Below are 19,454 nucleotides of genomic sequence, written 5' to 3'. Positions count from 1 at the left end.
AATCTTGGACTGTGGACCAGTGACCATTCACTTATTTATTGGATAAAACCCTGGGTAGGCATCAGGGTGGAATGAGAAGGGAATCAGACTCCCCTTGTCCTATTGTGGCCATTATCTCCTTTCCTGGTCTCCATTCCCCCACCCAATGAGATCACATTGTAAAAGCATTTAGAAAGTGCCTGGTATACAGTAGGCACTACATGAATGGTTCTTCCTTCCTGTCTCTTCTCTCATACAAGGGATCTGTAATGTCCTTTCCAATTCCATTATTGTGTACAGTAGGCACTACATAAACGCTTCTTCCTTCCCCTCCCTTCCTATACAAGGGACCAGTAATGTGCTTTCCAGCCCCACTATTGTGGGCAGTGTCTGCCATAACTTTTCTGTGGTCGGCCGAGCCCTGGTTGGGGACCAGAGCAGCCTCCCCTTTGTGTCATTGGCCCCTCCCGACCTGGCCCTCCAGTTTAAGGCCACTTGGCCGAGGGGCAGAGCTCCCTCCCCCTTCTGACACTTCCCCGTTGGGTTACCAGAAGAACCCTCCCAGCCCCCAGGGCCTCCTGACTTGATGTGACCAACATGGCTCTTTGTGTGAGAGGGGATGTCATTCTCCACGTTTTGCGCTGCTTGGAGAGCTGAAAGCCCCCCGGCCCTGGAAACCTCCGCTCCATCCAGTTGTGTTTTCTACTCCCAGAACGGTGGGAGCGGCGCAGGCCCACTAGGGAGGGGTCCCGGGCGCAGGCCCTCCTTCCCACAGGCAGACACGGGCTCAGCTTCAAATTGTTCCAGATTAAGCCTGTTAGCTCCCTCTGGGCACAGAGTCCTGCATCCCTTTGAGGCTTTCCATGGGCCGCTTGGGCTCTGTGTGACCCCCGAGGGCCCTCTGGGAGCGCCGGCCTGCGGGTTTCGGTGCATATGATGCAAGGGGGGAGGGGGGGGTCGTCAGTGAGTGAAGAGGTTCTAATTGTCTCCTGTTTGCTCTAGTGGCAGTGCTGTGGGGCTTTTGGAGCGGATGACTGGAACCTAAACATTTACTTCAATTGCACAGATTCCAACGCCAGCCGAGAGCGCTGCGGTGTCCCCTTTTCATGTTGCACAAAAGATCCTGCAGTAAGTGGAGGAGCAAAGTCGGCCTTGTCCAAAACGGGAGGGAGGGTGGGTCCCCAGGGCCTCCTACTGAAGGTGAAACGCACCCCGTCCCCGATCCTTCAACTCAACCCAGTGCACTTAGTGAGCACCTGCTGCATGCAGCAAGCCGTCCTTGGACAGTGGGGGGTCGGAGGGGAGTCGGACACGTCTGTGACCTCCAAGAGTGTGTGTGGGGGGCAAGTGCACAGATCACTAGAGTCCGGGGCAGAAGGGGCCCGGTGTGAGGGAGGGGGCCACACAGCACCATGGGGGCCGGAGGGAAGGTGAAATCATGATCAGTGCGAGGGATCAAGGAAGGCTTGTTAGAGAGGGTAGATGGGCCCCCTGCTTCAGTTATGTCAGTTGGGTGGTGCAGTGGGGTAGAGCTTGGGGCCAGAAAGACCCAAGTTCAAATTGTGCTTATATATAAAAAATAATGTGTGTGTGTGTGTACATATATACACACATATACGTTCATATCCACATATATACACATACATTCATATACACAAATACATTTATACATAAATATATATATATGTATACATACATTTGTGTACACACACCTTATACATAAATATATACACACATCCAGATTATATACGTACCCTTTATAGCTAATATAGACATGTATACATTTATACACACACAAACACCTTATACATATATATGTATATATATATACACACATACACACGTATACATATATATACACATCTTATACATAAAGACACACTGTGATCCTGGGCTAATCACTTCGCCCCTCTCAGCCCCATTTCCTCATTTGTAAAATAGGAATAATAATAATAATAGCCCCATGTAGCAGGATTGTTGTGAGACTCAGATGAGAGTGTACACACACACACTGCAGATCATAAATGCAGTTGTTTTATGTTCTTTTCCCCCCAAGATGATAATAAAAATAGTGATAGATGGGAATCTATAAGATAATTTGTTGTTTGTTGATTGGAACGTGGACGGGTGACTATTCTGGGGAGCAGTGGCCTAAGAGTATTCATTCTGTAAATGTACAGTGAGATTCTCTTATGAGACACTTTCCTTTTATTGGAGGTTTGGACCCCAGGCTCCCCTGCCGTATCACGCAGTTTTCTCATCATCTCATTATAAGAAGGATTCTCTTTTATCCCTGATGTCTGATGCAGCCACCTACACTTGGAGCATTTGTTGTTGTGGTGCTCTTTCCTTGTTTCTCATAGGCTTTTGTTTCTTGTTTTGATTAATTCAGAGAATTATGATATTTTAGAGTTGGAAGGGGCAGAATTTCTAATAAAACATAATGTAACATAACACTATAATATATAATACAGTGTAATGTAATATAATATTATATAATAAATGATTATCTAGCTTAGGCTTTAGCCTTCTAAATAAGGGACACTCACCTTTTCCAGGGAGCAGCCCATCCTCCTTTAGAGCAGTTCAAATTATTTAGGAGATTTACCCAGCATTAAGTCCAAGATGACTTTTTTGCAGCCTCCATTTGTTGCTCCTACTTTTTCCTTCTCTCTTTTCACATGTCTCCCTCCCTCCCCACCAAGTCTCACCTCAGCGCTGGTGTTAATGTTGGTGTTGACCTGATTGTTAAATTGTCATTGTGAGCATTTACACCTAAGAAATAGCTACACATTTTTATTTATGGCTTAATTTGGTTGTTTATAAAAGTGATAGAGAAAAAGTTAATAATGCAAATTCCATGGAAATTTGTATCCCAGCCATCAGAACGCCAGTTGTTACATCGTTGCCAGATAAACCTTTTAAATCTTTAGCAGATCTTTGGGTAAAAAATACTTTTTTATCTTCCCTTATGGAAAAAGTCAGCATGTAGGTAGCTGTAGAGCCGATGGAGTGGTTTTCCCTTCCAGCCACAGTTTCACATGATCCTAATAACTCCCCCAGCCCTTTTCCTAAACCATCACCAGTGCCTGTGTTTGGTGGTGACCCTGTAACAAGGAGAAACTTCCCTGTTTGCTTTTCCCATCAGGAAGATGTCATCAACACTCAGTGTGGATATGACGCCAGGCAAAAACCTGTAAGTAGAATTCCTTGTTCCTGCCTAACACAGAGCCTCTTTTTTTTTTTTTTTTTTTTTTTTAAATAATTGGATTTTGGAACCACCAGTGACCTTCTTCTTTTGTGCAGGAGGTGGATCAGCAGATTGTAATCTACACAAAAGGCTGCGTGCCCCAGTTTGAGAAGTGGTTACAAGACAACCTAACCATAGTGGCTGGTATTTTCATAGGCATTGCATTGCTTCAGGTAAGGAAGACTTTACTTGCCAGGGATGGTCATCCTGTGGAAATGAAGCACTCCACCATCCAGTTGTTGTGTATCTCTTCACGGGCTTCTAGGTTTTGATAATTGCTAGAAAGTTAAGTGACTTGCTCATGATTGCATGGCTAATTAAATGTCGGAGACAGATTTGCTATTACTTTGTACACAGTACCTTTCACTTTGAATTAACTCATGGAGGTCTTTTCAGATTTTTCTGAGAGCAACCTTCTCATCATTTGTTATAGCACAACATCATAATCATATACCACAATTTGTTCAGCCATTCTCCAATTGATGGGCATCGTCTCAATTTCCAATTCTTTGCTGGCAGGAAAGAACAGCTATAATATGTTTGTATATATAGCTCCTTTTCCTTTTTAAAATCTCTTTTGGGATAGAGACTTAATAGTGATATTGCTAGGTCAAAGGATGTGCATGGTTTTTATAGCCCTGGACAGAGTTCCAAATGAATGGTTGAATCATTTCAAAACTGTGCCAGCATTGCATTTTTCCTATATCCCCTCCATCATTTGTCATTTTCCTTTTCTGTCCCATTAGCCAATCTAATGGATGAGGTAGTACCTCAGAATTGTTTTAATTTGCATTTCTTCAATCAATAGTTAAAGCATTTTTTTCTTATGATTATAGATAGCTTTGACAACTTCATCTGAAAACTGTTCATATCTTTTTATTATTTATCAACTGGAGAATGGCCATTATTTTTATAAATTGAACTCAATTCTCTGTTTGAGAAAAGAGGCCTTTATCATAGAAACTTGCTTTAAAATTTTTTTCAGTTATGTTTTCCAACTGTATTTTCTTCCATCCTTCTCCCCTTACCTATTTATTTTATTTTCTTTCTCCTTTCACACTGAATTCAACAGTGTTTTGCTTTTGACTATCCCTTCCCTCAGTCTGTCTTCTCTTCTACCATCCCCTCTCTCCTCCTTTCCCTCTTACTTTTCTATAGGTTAAGATAGATTTGTAAAACAATTAAATATGTATATTATTACCTCTCTGAACCAATTCTGATACCAAGTAAGATTGACTCACTGCCTGTTATCTCTCCCTTTTCCCTTTCCTTTGTAAAATCTTTTTTTTCTCTTTTATGTGAAATAATTTACTCCATTCTACCTTTCCCTTTCTTTCTCCTAGTATAGTCCTTTCTCACCCCTTCTCATCTAATTTTATTTTTTATTACCTCCTTCATATTCTTTTTTTATTATTGTTTTATTTTTTCTGATTATACATGTAAATTAACTTTTTAAATACACATTTCTTTATGAATCATGTTGTGAGAGAAAAATTAAAACAAAAGGGACAACAGAAAAAAGAAGTGAATATAACATGTATTGATTTACATTCAATATCCATAGTTATTTTCTGGATGCAAATGGCATTTTCTATCCAGAATTTATTGGGATTGCCTTAGATCACTGAAGCACTGATCAGAACCAAGATTTTCATAATTGATCATTGCAGATTCTTGTTGTTATTGTGTATAATGTTTTCCTGGTTCTGCTTGTTTCTCTGAGCATCAGTTCTTGTAAATCTTTGCTTCTAAAATTAGCTTGTTCATCATTTTTTATAGAACAACAATATTTTATTACCTTTATATACCAACCCTTATATTTAATTCACACTTGTACCCTCTATCTATATATACTTCTAACTGCCCAAAGAGTGAGAAAGTTCTTATGAATTTCAAGTATCATCTTCCCATGTAGGAATGTAAACAGCTTAATCTTAAGTCCCTTATGATTTCTTTTTCCTATTTACCTTTTTATGCTTCCCTTGAGTTTTGTATTTGAAAGTCAACTATTTTATTCAGCTCTGATTTTTTTCATCAAGAATGCTTAAAAGTCCTTTATTTCATTGAATATTAATTTTTCCTTAAAAAAATTATATTCAGACTTACACGAACTGATGCTAAGTGAAATGAGCAGAACCAGGAGATCATTATACTTGGCAATAAGATTATATGATGATTAACTCTGATGGATGTGGCCCTCTTCAACAATGAGATGATTCAGGCCAGTTTCAATGATCTTGTGATGAAGAGTCATCTGAGAGAGGACTGTGGGAACTGCGTGTGGACCACAACATAGCATTCTCACTCTTTCTGTTGTTGTTTGCCTGCATTTTATTTTCTTTCCCAGTTTTTTTTTTCTTTCTTGATCCGATTTTTCTTGTGCAGCAAGATAACTGTATAAATAGGTATACGTGTGTTGGATTTAACATTAATTTTAACACATTTAACATGTATTGGACTACCTGCCATCTAGGGGGAGGGGATAGAGGGGTCGAGGGATAATTTGGAACAGAAGGCTTTGCAAGGGTTAATGTTGAAAAATTATCCATCATATGTTTTGTTTTAAAAATCAAAAGTTTTAATAAAAAAAAAAAGAATTAGACTCAGTTTTGCAGGGTAGGTGATTCTTGATTATAATCTCTGGTTCCTTTGCCTTCTAGAATATTATATTCCACGTCCTCTGATCCTTTAATGTAGAAGGTGCTAAATCTTGTGTTATCTTGATTGTAGTTCCATTATACTTGAGTTGTTTCTTTCTGGATGCTTACAGTATTTTCTCCTTGACCTGGGAGCTCCAGAATTTGGCTATAATATTCCTGAGAGTTTTCATTTTGAGATCTCTTTCAGAAGGTGATCAGTGGATTCCTTCAGTGTCTATTTTACCTCCTGGTTCAAGAATATCAGGGCAGTTTTCCTTGATAATTTCTTGAGAGATGATGCGCAGGCTCTTTTTTTGATCATGGCTTTCAAATAATTTTTAAATTATCTCTCCTGGATCTATTTTCCAGTTATGTTGTTTTTCTTTTTTCTTTTTTTTTTGCTTTTGTTTTCTTATTTCTTAATGTCTCATAAAGTCATTAGCTCCATTTGCTCAGTTTTAATTTTTAAGGAATTATTTTCTTTAGTAAGCTTTTGTACTTCTTTACCATTTGGCCTAGTCTGTTTTTAAAGTAGTTTTTTTTTTTGTGTGTGTGTGTGGGGGGGGGTGTTGACTTGTTTTTCATGATTTTCTTGCACCGCTCCCATTTCTCTTCCCATTTTTCTTCTATCTCTCTTACTTTATTTTCAAAATTGTTTTTGAGTTCTTCTGTGGCCTGAGACAATTTGTGTTTTTCTTGGAGGGTTTGGATGTGGGAGCATCCTAAGCATATTCTACCTCTTCAAGTAGATTTCTACTTCCTTTGAAGTAGGAACTTCTTTTGTTCTGGCGGAATCTTTGATAATCCAGGATCAAAAATATATCCCAATAAGGCTTTGGAAGAGGACTTCAGTGGAAGCTTAAAGAGTGGGTTTAATGATAACCATTATCCTTGGACCACTCTTAATAATATTCTGAGATCCTTTTCACTGATTGGTTGAAGAGTGAACCATCTTCCATAGATCCTTGAAATATTGAAGTGTCCCCTCACCACTCTGCTCCTGTCTCCTGGTCTGATGGGCCGTCTGATGTCTGATCCATCAGAAATCTTGATACAAGCTATAATATGTTGATAGATTCACTACAAGCCTTGTCTGAATTGGAGAATTAAGTCTCATTTGGATGTTGCTTAGTTAATTCAAACATATAAAAAGTGCTATGGGAACCTTGATAGAAATGATAGATTTTGGTATATAGGAAAATTAAAAAAAAAAACATTCACCAAATTAAGCTTCAGATATAAATTAATTTGAATCCATAGATCAACATAGAGAGGTGACAGTAGAGTTATTATCTGCAAATTTTCCCTGGTTTGCTGTAATTACTGTCTGTATAGATGTCAAAATTTTCCCCAATCATGGAAGGACTTCAATATTTGCTAGTAATGTTAAAATTACTTTTTTTTTTTTTTTTTTAAATCACAGGCTCAAGAAAACACATTTCAACATACATAGGGCTTTGTTGTTTAAATATCTATTTTAGGGGCAGCTAGATGGCACAGTAGAGCATCAGCCCTGAAGTCAGGAGGATCTCAGTTTAAATTTGCTCTCAGACACTTAACATGTCCTAGCTGTGTGACCTTGGGCAAATCATTTAACCCCAGTTGCCTCAGAAAAAAAATATATTTTAATAGGATAATGAAACAGCTAAATTCACTTAGGTCCCCTTTTGTAATTTTTTTGGTACCATATATTTTAAGAAAATGATTTGTTAATGACTTTTTAATCACTGTCTACTAGCCTTCCCTGGGTTTTCTATCACCATCCCCTCCTTGCTCCCATTGAAACTCTGATTTATAACAATCAATGCACTAGCCATGTTTGAAAAGTTCAGAAAATCATTCTGAATTCAGTTACCTTTTTTTTCCAAGATGTGAGATATGTTTCATCATCAGTCTTTGCAAGTCATTTGTTGCTGCTCTAATGATAATTCCGAGGTCTTTCTAAGTTGTTTGTCTTCCTATTCTATTAGTATCATCATGCAAATTATTCTTCTTTTCTTACTTCAATATGCACCAGTTTGTTCATCTTGCTTGCTTTTCTGTATACCTCATTCCTCTTTTCTTATGTTGTAATAACATTCCATTACATCCCTGTAACTGGAGCCAGAGATTACATAACAGCTAATGTTTGCTTTAATGTTGATAAAGGGCTTTATAAATCATACTTTATCCTCCAAACAACCCTCTGAGGTCCCTTTTTATCATTATTTTATAGATATAGAAATCAGGGGTTAAATGGCTTGCCTAGGATTGGTCACTAACGAGAGTCTGAGGCAGTATTTGGACTCAAGTCTTCCTGACTCCCCTCTGCTGCTTCATCACTTAACCTGTGTATGGGGACATTTGGTCAATAGCTATGCTATCCTGTTGAATGTTGAAAGATGGCCAGGATCACATCCCCCTAAGTACTTGAGCTGATTCCACTCCAAATGTTCTCACTGAAAGTCCAGCTTTCTTTCTCACCTAATATAGATAAAAGTATTTGGATGGTCAATCCAATTAAATTTCCCCTGCAAAAGCAGTTAACTGAATAGATTTACTGTGTTTGATGCACAACAATTTGGATGTATTTTTTTTTTTTTTTTTTTTTGCTCTGAGGTAAAATCTTTCCACAATAACCAGTGTGTATTTTAATTGTGCATATAAGGCCAAAATCAATCAATCAGTCAATCAAAATTAAAATTAAAATTGAGTTTTCAAAGAACTAACTGGCATTAATGTGAAATATTCAGTGTAATTTCCCCAAACTCACTCTTGTTAAAGTAAAATCTTGCTTAGTTTAAAAAATTCTTGGAACATAGAGGCATTATGGTACTCTGCAAGGAACCCTAGTTCTGGATTTAAGGGATCTGGGTTCAAATAAAGCTGCTGTGTAACCTTGGCAAATCACTTACTTTCTTGGGCCTCAGTTTCCCTGTTTGTAAAAAGAGATTATTGAATTAGATGTCTATAAATATTTCTCATAAAACCCCAGTCAAAAAAATGGAGTCTTCAGTAGTTTAATACTTTTTGAGACTTCTTTCTGAGTCTCATTTTATTTACCTGTATAACAAAGAGGCTGAAATAGTTGATTTTTTTTTTCCAGCTACAATGTTCTATAATATGTGATGTTTGCGTTCCTTCCTGACTCAGGGACTTTCCAAGTTAGCATCTATAATCATTAAACAATTCTGGAAGCATATTGTTAATAATAATTGCACAAATAATAATCACAATAGCATTTATATAGCGCTTTAAGTTCTGCAGAGTGCTGTTATGGGAGGTAACATATGACGTCTCATTTAATCCAAAATTTAATGTTCCTGTTTGGATGAAGTCCAGTGTGTGTGTGTGTGTGTGTCTTTCTGTTTGTCCAGTTTGATTGTAAGAGTCAACATTACCTTCTTTTTGTTTTTATTTTTTCCAGTTAGCATTCTTCCCTCCCCCCCATTTCTCCCTCACCCCTACCCCTAAAGAACAAAAGAAAAAAACTATAATAAATATTAAAAAAAATTCTCACTTGAAAACATGTGTCTTTTGCATTTTTTTTTTACTGCATCACCTCTGTTTTTGAAGCTAGGTAGTGTTTTTCATCATTGGCTCAATGACTTTGCTTTCTCCTTATTTTGGGGGCTTACAGTTAATACAGGGAGCTCCTGTCTCTAAACCTGGTCAGGATAGAACTGTACTTTTCTTGACCTGGGTGAGATAGATTTCACTTTTTAAATTTTTCTACTAAATCTTTTTATTTATTTTATGCATAGATAGTTTTCAACATTCACCCTTGCAAAACCTTGTGTTCCAAATTTTTCCCTCACTTCCCCCATCCCCTCCCCTAGATGGCAGATAATCCAATATAGGTTAAACATGTTCATTTCTGCTATATATAGTTCCACAATTATCATGCTGCACAAGAAAAATCAGATCAAGAAGGGAAAAAATGAGAAAGAACACAACATGCAAGCAAACAACAACAACAACAAAAGTGAAAACACCATGTTGTGGTCCACATTCAGTTCCCACTGTTCTCTCTGGGTGCAGATGGCTAAGATTTTACTTTTAAAAGTGAGTTTTAAATGAAAGGGAATTTTTTTTTTAAAAGCCTCAGCCTGGAGAGAATTATGTGAACTGATACAAGTGCAATGAGCAGAACCAGGAGATCGTTATACGCAGCAACAAGAAGATTATATGATGATCAGTTCTGACGGACATGGCTCTTTTCAATAGTGAGTTGTTTCAGACCAGTTCCAGTTGTTCAGTGATGAAGAGAGTCATCTACTCCCAGAGAGAGGACAGTGGGAACTGTGGACCACGACATAGCATTTTCACACCTTTTATTGTTTGCTTGAATTTTATTTTCTTTCTCTTTTTTCCTTTTTGATCTGATTATTCTTGTGTAGAAAGATAATTATATAGACATATATTGGATTTAACATATATTTTAACATGTTTAACATATATTGGATTACTTGCCATTTAGGAGAGGGGATGGGGGAAAGGGAAGTTGGAATACAAGATTTTGCAAGGTCAATGGTGAAAAATTATCTCTGCGTATGTTTTTAAAAATAAAAAGTTCAATAAAAAGTAAGCCCCAGGAAGCCCGCTGGCTCCCTCTGAAGCTTCTGTTCTTTCTTTCCCTCCAGATTTTTGGGATATGTCTAGCCCAGAATTTGGTTAGTGACATTGAAGCTGTCAGGGCCAGCTGGTAGAAGCGCCGGATGAAGTGACTGCTCTAAGACACTGGACCCCCAAGACCTTCCCCCGCCTCCAGCCCGCCGTGCCGACGCCGAGCCCCAGCTCCACGGATGATGCTTGCAGGCTTCAGTCCCAAAGGCTGGTATTGTCGCGAAACTGCTCCCGTGGGGGTGAACCCAGGGAGGCTTATCAGGACCTGCTGCTCACCGACAGATTTCAATTTTTTTTTTAAAGGACCCATTTGAAAGCTGTTGAACCGTGCATCTACTGTAGCCATGGTTTGTGAACAGTTGGACGCTTACCAGAAGGGAAACTCCAACAGATGTGCGTAAATTGAAACAGAATCACCAGGTGATTGGTGGAAAAGGCTGTTTTCCTCCCCTTGTGTTCCTGGAGGGCTGTCGGAGGTGGCGGAGGGAGTTTTGTGTCTGCATCATACCCAGGAGGGACATTCTTTCCTCAGTGGAAAGGAACTGCTCTCTTTTCTAAAATGAAACCCACTGACTGGGGGCAAAAATATTTTTCTTTCATCTCCCACTATAAATATTAAGAAATTCTAAGAACCAAGAAGAAAAGAACTTGGGTCTTTTAAGTGTCTTGCTGCAGAATTTGTGACTCACGAGAAGCACCGCTGCCTGCCGATCCAGGTTCTTCCCCCTTTGCCAGGGAAGGGAATCAATAAGACATCTGCACTGAGCCAATGAGTGGAAGACTTCAGGGTGCCGTATCTTAGCCGAGCAATTGTCCTAAGCAAGCCTGAGGTTTATTTTAAATAGAAATAGGAGAAGAAAGTGCATTAAATGAAATGGTGTTACCTAATGTTCCCCTTCCCTCCCCCCCAAAAAAATCAGTTGGTGTGTTCTTTGGAAATTTTTGGAATACTCTTTGGGGGGGATTAGCGGGCTAAGGCTTTGATACAAATCTTTTACGTTTTCCTTTAAAAGATTTTTTCAGCTAAAACGTTGACTTTTCCTTTTTAATGATTCTTACTTGCATGAATTGTGACTTGAGATCCACCAGCCATTCTTCCCTCCCTAATGTCCCAGAAATATTTCAAACTGTAATTTGGTCAGAACTGACCTTTTTTCTTTGTTTCTTTTTTCTTTTTTAAGTGCATGGCTGTGGGAAGTTCTGGCTTGTTCCCCGCATCCTTGAGGGGAAGGGATCAGCCTTGACACATGAAATGCTTCCAGGAACTCAGCCACGCGGTCCCGGGGGTCTTTTCTCATGACCCCTCCCTCCCAGCTCCTTCCTTCCTTCCCCCAAATGGAATAAATGCCAACGGGAAGCAGCCCCAATAGCTCAAAAGGCTTCTCTTTTTTTTTTTCCAACGGAAAAGAAAGAAATCGTGTGTGTGGTCTCCAGTTACCTCCGTCCTCTTCCAGGAGACTTAACAGCTATAGAATGATAATGAAGCACAAGGGTCAGGAGCCAGGACCGCTGTCTGAGCCGGGAGGAAGGGCCCTTTGACACTGTCGTGGTGCTGCCATCCCAACGTGACCTGGTGCCAGTGAGAAGGCCAGAGAGAGCCTCCCGGCTCCTCCAGAAAGTGTCTGCTCCCCGGGCAGCGGGGCTGCTACAAGCGCCGGGGACCGACTCTCCCCAGCATGCCGTCGTTGTTCCGGGTCGCCGTGTGCCCGGGGCCCTGCGGGGAGAGACTGAGCTTGGGTTCTTCTATCCTGCAGCCTCTCCCCCTCTCCTTCCTGTCCCAGTCCTGGGGATGATCAATTTTTGAAACGCTCATACAAAAAGAGGAAGAAAATAACTCCATCTATAAACTTCTAGAGAATGACCTGTTCCATCTTTGGGTGTGTGTGTGGGTGTGCATGTGTGTGTGTGTGTCTGTCTGTACCTGTAGAGTTAGAATCGCTCGTCCCATGTCCCGGTGATAGACCCCGACCTTCGTCCATCCCCAGCCCTGAGTTACAATAGTTGCATCCTCCCCTGGCGGGGAAGACTGGAGTTCCCCAAGTTGCACTTTTGCCTTTTTTCCCATTAATTACCTCACCAACGCCACCCGATCTTCAGACTCATCGTCGGGCAACATGCCTTCCCTGCAGCGAACGCAGCAAGTCCGCGGGAGCTTCATTTTTTAAATCACTCATTATTTTTTACACTCAGAAAGTGTTTGTAATAAAGATCGTCCTTAATAAACCTGGTTCCACCTTTCCCCAGCGTTACGTTTTTCTTCTCCGTGTCCCCCTGTGAGGCTGAGGGGCTTCCTCCTCCACTTTTTCCAGGGGTGACTGCCGCGGGGCGGGCTTCCCGGGACTGAGATCTGGAGCCGGGGACCCAGACCAAGGTGGGCCATCGAGGACCCAGCGTGATTCCCCACGAGTCACTTACTGCAAGGACCCTTTCACTACAGCTAGAAAAGGAGTAACAGAAACTAATCAGACTTTTGCTTCTATTTCCTGGAGAATTTAAAGTATTTGGGGGCTCGGCCTTTTGCTGCTTTGAGCATCCCAGTTAAAACAGCCTTTCCTAGTGGTCCATAGTGCTAAGTGACCTGCCCATCACATAATCCCGAACGACTGATCCCGCTTCCCTTTCTTTGCTGTGCCATTGTTACATTTTTTCTACCTACTGTTAATTAATGATTATTCTTTAGCGTCCCCAAGTAGCAGCGGGATTTAGTGAGTAAAGAGCCGGCCTCCCATCCAGACTGGCCGTGTGACAACGGACAAGGGATTTAACGCTCTAAAATACTCTCTTAAGACCAAAAAGGTGACGACCTACATTTATAAAAGAATTGTGCTCCTAGAGGACCAGCCCCTCTCCCTGCTTCTAACTCTACTGGCCTTTCCCTCCTCCTGCATATTCTAACCACGCTCCCCAAAATTTCTGCTGTAGGTCAGTTGACTTTTTCTTGATATGCAAATGTAGGCATTTACGTTATCTGAGGGCTGGGATGGAAATATTTTAGGGCAGAGCTTAGTTTTACACTGTCTTGTCTACATCTGCTCAAACCCCGTTTCCAGCCACAATGAATAGAAGTCCTATGACGTCTATGGCCGGAAACAAGGGGAATACTGAATGCGGGTGACCTAAAATGCCCTTTTCTGCTCTTTGATTTGGGATTTCATTTTGAGGACCCCTTCTCTGGGGAAATCCTATTTAGATCCCTGAAGGAGCCCTGGGCGCTTCTCCATGAAAACTGGCCAGTCTGGATTTCATTTCTGGCAACCTTTTAAGGCAACGGAGAGGGAGTGATGGTGGGTGGGGGGTAGGAGGGGTATTTGTTTCCCTTTCTCTGCTGGTGGGAAGCCAAGGGCTTTGAGCCACAGGGGAAGTGCTGTGTGTGGGTCTTTCCATGTTCCTAAAATCTGCCGAGTCCATAGGTAACAATAGACGGAGCAGTTGGATCCTGGAGAATGGAGAGGACTTTTGATGATCAGTGATAGATTGGTTACTTTCTCTAGTTGCCGATCCTCCTTCCCCCCTATATTTGGCAGGTTTCCTTGCTCGCTGTTCCAGTAAGACCTTTAGAAAACCCGATTTAAGGAGTTCAGAAGATTAAAAACCATTTAACGGCACTTCACTGCATCAGTTTCCTTACTGCAGTCTCTCCTCTGATGGAATAATGATTTTTTTATTGCTAGTTTAGTGTTAGGTACTTTGTGGGGAAAGGCCTTCCCTGGGACTTGATGAGCTAGTCTTGCAAGCTCCTTCACAAGCCATATTCCTCAAGAACCAGCACTAGCCAGTGAAGAGAATCAGGCCAGATTTCTCCCCCGTGTCAGGAAACTCCACAAAATGAGACAAGTCTGGAACAGGACGAGGGCCCTTCTAAGCTTTTACTGAGCGACTGAATTGGATCAGAAATGCTATATTGTCCTGCCCTCTAGTGTCCACCACGGAGAGTTACATGTGACTGAGCTAAAAAGACATTAATAGAAATGTGAACATCACTGGGTCCCACTCAAAGTTCCAGGGACCAGGGTTTGAGTCCTTCCCTCAGGGAGCTTTGGGAAGCACTCATTTCTGTGGGAATTGGGGCATGGACTTTGAGTCTGGGAGAAACTCTTGGTCACCCTACTCCGAGAGTCCCTCTTAAAAGCAGATCTGGGCTTCCTGTATCTGGTGCTTTTGGGGTAATGTGGAAATTAAGTTATTAAAATGTCTAGAAAAAGCCATCGGCTCTTTCACTGGGACCTTGCTGTGCCTACAGCTGTTGCGGCTGCGTATAGTTTTATTAAGCTCTTTAATTTTTCTATCACCTATATTTTCCAAAATTCCCCTTCCCTCTTACAATCATCCCTTCTAACGAAGAAGAAAAATTATTAAACTCTTTAATTTTTCTATCACCTCTATTTTCCAAAATTCCCCTTCCCTCTTACAATTCTAAGGAAGAAGAAAAATGAATGGGAAAGAACAACCTGGCAACTCTAACCACATGACAAGAATGTCATTTTATGCAGTGCTCTTCACCCACAGTGCCCCCCACTTCTTTTCCATTTGCAGCTGAAAAAAAAAAATATATATATATAAACATTATTTTGTATACTAGGACAAGAGCTCATCATTTCTTTCCAGGACTTGGTATAACAGTGTCCTAATTGGTCTTTGATACAACCTTCCCACAGCTGGCATCCATTTGTTTCTGCATAGACTGTCCCTCTCCTGTTCGCAGTTAAAATCCTCCCCAGCCTGTCACCAACCTTCCTTTCAATCTCATGTCCCATTGCCGCTCTTCACAAATTCTTCCTTTTGGCCATGATTTGCAGTTCCCTGAGGTTATCTTTCTAAAGCTTATGTCTGTATTCTTAAAAGTTGCCCTCCTCTCCCCACAATATACCCCAATTACATTTCCACCTGTTGAAATACTAACCTCTCAAGGTCAAGTCTCAGGTGCCATCTCCTCCAGGGAAACTTCTTTGATTTCAGAAAGACCTTCCCCCCCCCTCTCTTTTTCCCTTCTTTCTTCCTTTCCTTCCTCCCTTTCCCCCTTTCTTTCCTTCTTTCCCCCTTTCTTTCCTTCTTTCCCCCTTTCTTTCCTTCTTTCCCCCCTTCTTTCCTCCCTTCTTTCCCCCTTTTCTTCCTCCCTTCTTTCCCACCTTCCTTTTCTCCTTCATTTCCTCCCTTTCCCTCCCTCCTTCCTTCCTTTCCTCTTTATCTCTTAACTTTTTTTTAAATATCACTTTTCCCATTCTTTCATACATACATACACATGCATGTGTCTTCTTCCTATTAGATGATAAACAGAGAGAGCAAAGCTTATGTTCTCTTCACTTTTGTATACCCCACTTAATAAATGTATTTTAAATGCATTTGAATATGTCGAATATATCCTCTGATTGTTGCTCTATTTTGTGAATTTGCAAAATGAATTGTGAAAGCAACAAGGCGATTTGGAGGGTACTGTTAAAAGCGTTAGTGTACCCTGGAATCTTGGGACGGGACCAGTGGCCGTCTTCGGTGGAAGGCAGTGAAAGTGCTCAGAAGGCCAAGTTCAGACATAAACCAGTGGAATAACTAAGATTATACGTGTTATTGTATCCTCTGTGATTTAAACAGATGGAAGGGAACCTTTATATGGAGAAGGCCATGTTCAAACTGCTTCTTACTATTCATTTCGAATAATCAGAAAATGGTCTTGATGCCATTTGTGAGGTTTTTTGAAGGGGGACTTTCTAAGGAACATTTTATTAAATTTTTGATGGAAATCATTTGAACAGTTGTGCAGTATTCTGTATTCACTTAAAGTAAATCATTTTATATGCAATTTGTTAGCAACTGAAAATTTTATAAATAAAATGGTCAAATATTCTAATGGCGAATGCTTTCTTTTGTACAGTGATAGGATGTATCTTGTGCCCAACACCACATTATGAGCTTTGAAGGATACAGAAGAAAGCTAAGATTTGGTCCCTGTTCTCAAAGAGTTCACGTATTTCAATCAAAGAAATACAAAAGACACACCTGAAACAATGGAGAAAATTACAGAACAGGTCGGAAATGATGCAGTCTAGATTCGAGCTCCAAAGAGGGAGAGATGGGGAAGGCTGGAAGAATCCAGGAAGGCTTCAGAGGAGGAGGATTTGAGTTGGACTTTTTAAAAGATTACTCAGCCTGGGAAAGAAGACAATTTTGGGGAAGGAGGGTAGGGGAGAAAAGAATACAGACTGAGCAAAAGCACAGAAATGAAAATTTGGAGGGGAGCAGGATTAGGCCAGCCAGAATGGAGCTGAGGCAGATATGGAGAATAAGTATGATTACAGAGAAGTGTTTTAAATTAATGTGGAAGGAGGAAATGCAATAGTTTTGAGAATAAGGCAATGGCAAGGCAGAGGCAATGAATACAGCCCTTGTGACACCCTGCTAATCTCAGGGCATTTGTAATTTATTAGAAATATTTGTCTAAATTTCGCATATAGAAGCAGATTCACTTTGTGGCTTCTCTCCCTTAATTAAGGTAATAATTTAGAAATCTGCCACAAGACATCACCAAGAAAGACTATTATAAAGAACAATTTTACACACCAGCAAACCAACAACTTCAGAGTTAATGAAGCTGCAAAAAAGATATTGTCTCCATTTTTATGTAGCTCTTCTTGGATCTTAACATTATTGGACAGCAAATATAAATGGTGCTGTTTTGCATTATTCAAAATTGAAGCAAGTGACTTAGTCCCAGCTAGCCATCTCTTAAAGTGGAGGGTGAATTAAGTCTCTTTAATATCTCATAATTATTAGCATATTGTTTTAAGTCTGTTTTTTAAAATAGTATTTTATTTTTTCCGATATATATAAAGACAACTTTAAATATTTATTTTTTGAAAGATTTGAAAGATTTTGAGTTCCAAATTGTTCTCCCTTCTCAAGATGGCAAACAATCTATGTGTGATCTTATGAACAACATAGTTCTACATCAGTTGTGAAAAAAGAAACAGAAAAAAAGGAAAAACCCTGGAAACCACCTCCTCTTTCCCCACAAAAAGTGAAAATAATATATCCTGGTTTGCACTTAGTCCATTTTCTGGATGTGGATAGCACTTTCTGTCATGAGTCTTTTAGAATCGTCTTGGATCATTGTATTGCTGAGAATAGTTAAGTCAGAGTTGATCACTGTAATGCTTTTAAATCTTACAAAAAAACAAAACAAAACTGGAACGGAGGTAATTATCAACCCCATTTCATAGATAAGGAAATAAGAGTTTGGACTTTACCTATGGCTGGGACTCAAACCAAGGTGTTCTAGTTTCAGAATAAATGCTCTGTCCACTACATGGCATTGTAAGGGAAGGCGATTTTTCCCTCCTACTAGTGTCATCACAATTTTATTTGACAGGGGGAGATCACCCTCTCTTTGTTTTCACAAAGAGAGAGGGAAGCATTTTGAATTAAAAGGGATTTGATAGATTTGTTTCTGAGAAATCTCTATTTTAGATGAAGGCTATATTTGGATTTATTTATTATTTATGTTTAGATCTCTGTTTTAGATGGCTATTTGGGGATGTGCTAAAGAGTGAAAAGGAAGAAGCAGCTAGTGGTGCAGTGGATAGAACACCAGCCCTGAAGTCAGGAGGACCTGAGTTCAAATGTGGTCTCAGGCACTTAACATTTCCTAGCTCAGTGACCCTGGGCAAGTCACTTGGTATCTGACCGGGAGGAAGGGGAAATAAAAATGAGAGCAGAGGATAGATATTACAAATAAGGAGATTTAGCATGAAAGACTTGCTAGAACTTGGAGAGGTCCAGAAATAAAATGGGCTGCTGGGGAAATGGTAGTTTCCTCTTCACTAGAAGCCTTCAAGGAAATGATAGATGTCCATTTGTCAGGTATGTTATAGAAAGAATCCTTGTCCGGGGACGGGTTCAGTTAGATGGCGTTTGAGAGCCTTGTCTTTTCTTAGGGTCAGGCGGCTGGGACCAGTATCTCAGCAGCGTGGGTTAGTGGTTGGAACTAGCCCTTGGGAGTTACAGAGAAGTTAGTTGTAGGGTGGAGAGTATGGGCTTGAAAATGGGGTTAATCGGGGTGCAAATTCTATCTCAGGCATGCAATTGATTCTGGATGAGAGATTTAGCCTTCCTCAGCTTTACTTTTTTTATTTATATAAATATATATTATTTATTATATTTATTTATTTATATTTATTATATAATATTATTTATATATTATATAAATACTTATATAGATATATAAAGAAAATTACCAAGTTCAGAGGAAGAATATGACACCTCTAAAATATATATAAGTACATATAAATACCAGTTATTCTTATTGTTAACTGGTTCTGCAGTCATGGAATCAGACTCTTAGAGAAGACAGGCATCTTAGACACCCTCTTGCATAACTTCTTTGATTAGGGAACTGAGGCTCAAAGTGGTTCCCAACCCAGAAGCTTCTAACCCAAGTCTTCTGATTTTATTTCCTGTATTCAATAGGTAGAAGTGATTGGGCAGGGAGATACTGTATAAAGGAATCAATCAAGTTAAATTCCTCCAACTAAGTAGTTATCTGAGCTCATTTATGACTCATGAAACAACAGTATATTTGAGTTGGTTTTTTTTTTTTTTGTCTTGAAAGCTAAAATTCTCCTAAATAATTGGTGTTATTTTAATTCTGCACACTTAGTCAATGTATACTTATTTATTTTTGGGAGGCAATTAAGATTGTTTAAGAAACAATCCTCAAAGTGACTTGTCCAGAGTCCCATAGCTACTAAATGTTTGAGGCTGGATTTAAACTCAGGACCAGTACTCTTAATCTACCTAGCTGCCTCACACAGCACACCTATTTTCAAAGAAGGACTTGCGGGACTGTAGATTACTCAGTAAAATCTGCCAAAATATACTGTTGTTAAAGTGAAACATCTCTTAATTAAAGAGATTTTTGAAAGGAGAATCCACATGGTGGAGGGGAAAGAATACTGGTTCTGGGAAAGAATACTGGTTCTAGGAAAGGATGC

The 19,454-nt window shown here is 40.0% G+C and overlaps 1 protein-coding gene across 3 annotated transcripts in view; it reads left to right on the top strand.

Annotated features, from left to right (window-relative positions):
• TSPAN5 (tetraspanin 5) overlaps window positions 1-19,454 on the top strand; it is a 203,657-nt gene that overhangs the window by 179,084 nt on the left and 5,119 nt on the right. For 2 of the 3 annotated variants that reach the window (XM_031941860.1, XM_023505761.2), the window contains exons 5-7: window positions 982-1,107; window positions 3,128-3,175; window positions 3,286-3,402. In XM_031941860.1, coding sequence (XP_031797720.1) covers window positions 982-1,107; window positions 3,128-3,175; window positions 3,286-3,402 — 291 coding nt within the window. Of the gene's footprint in view, window positions 1-981; window positions 1,108-3,127; window positions 3,176-3,285; window positions 3,403-10,490; window positions 12,712-19,454 lie in introns of those variants that run through there. The other variant, XM_003772950.4, reaches the window with a different exon arrangement.

This window comes from Sarcophilus harrisii, chromosome 6 (genome assembly GCF_902635505.1).
Source record: "Sarcophilus harrisii chromosome 6, mSarHar1.11, whole genome shotgun sequence".
NCBI lineage: Eukaryota > Metazoa > Chordata > Mammalia > Dasyuromorphia > Dasyuridae > Sarcophilus > Sarcophilus harrisii.
Note: the sequence above shows the minus strand (reverse complement) of the source record. Positions and strands in the feature narration are given on the sequence as shown.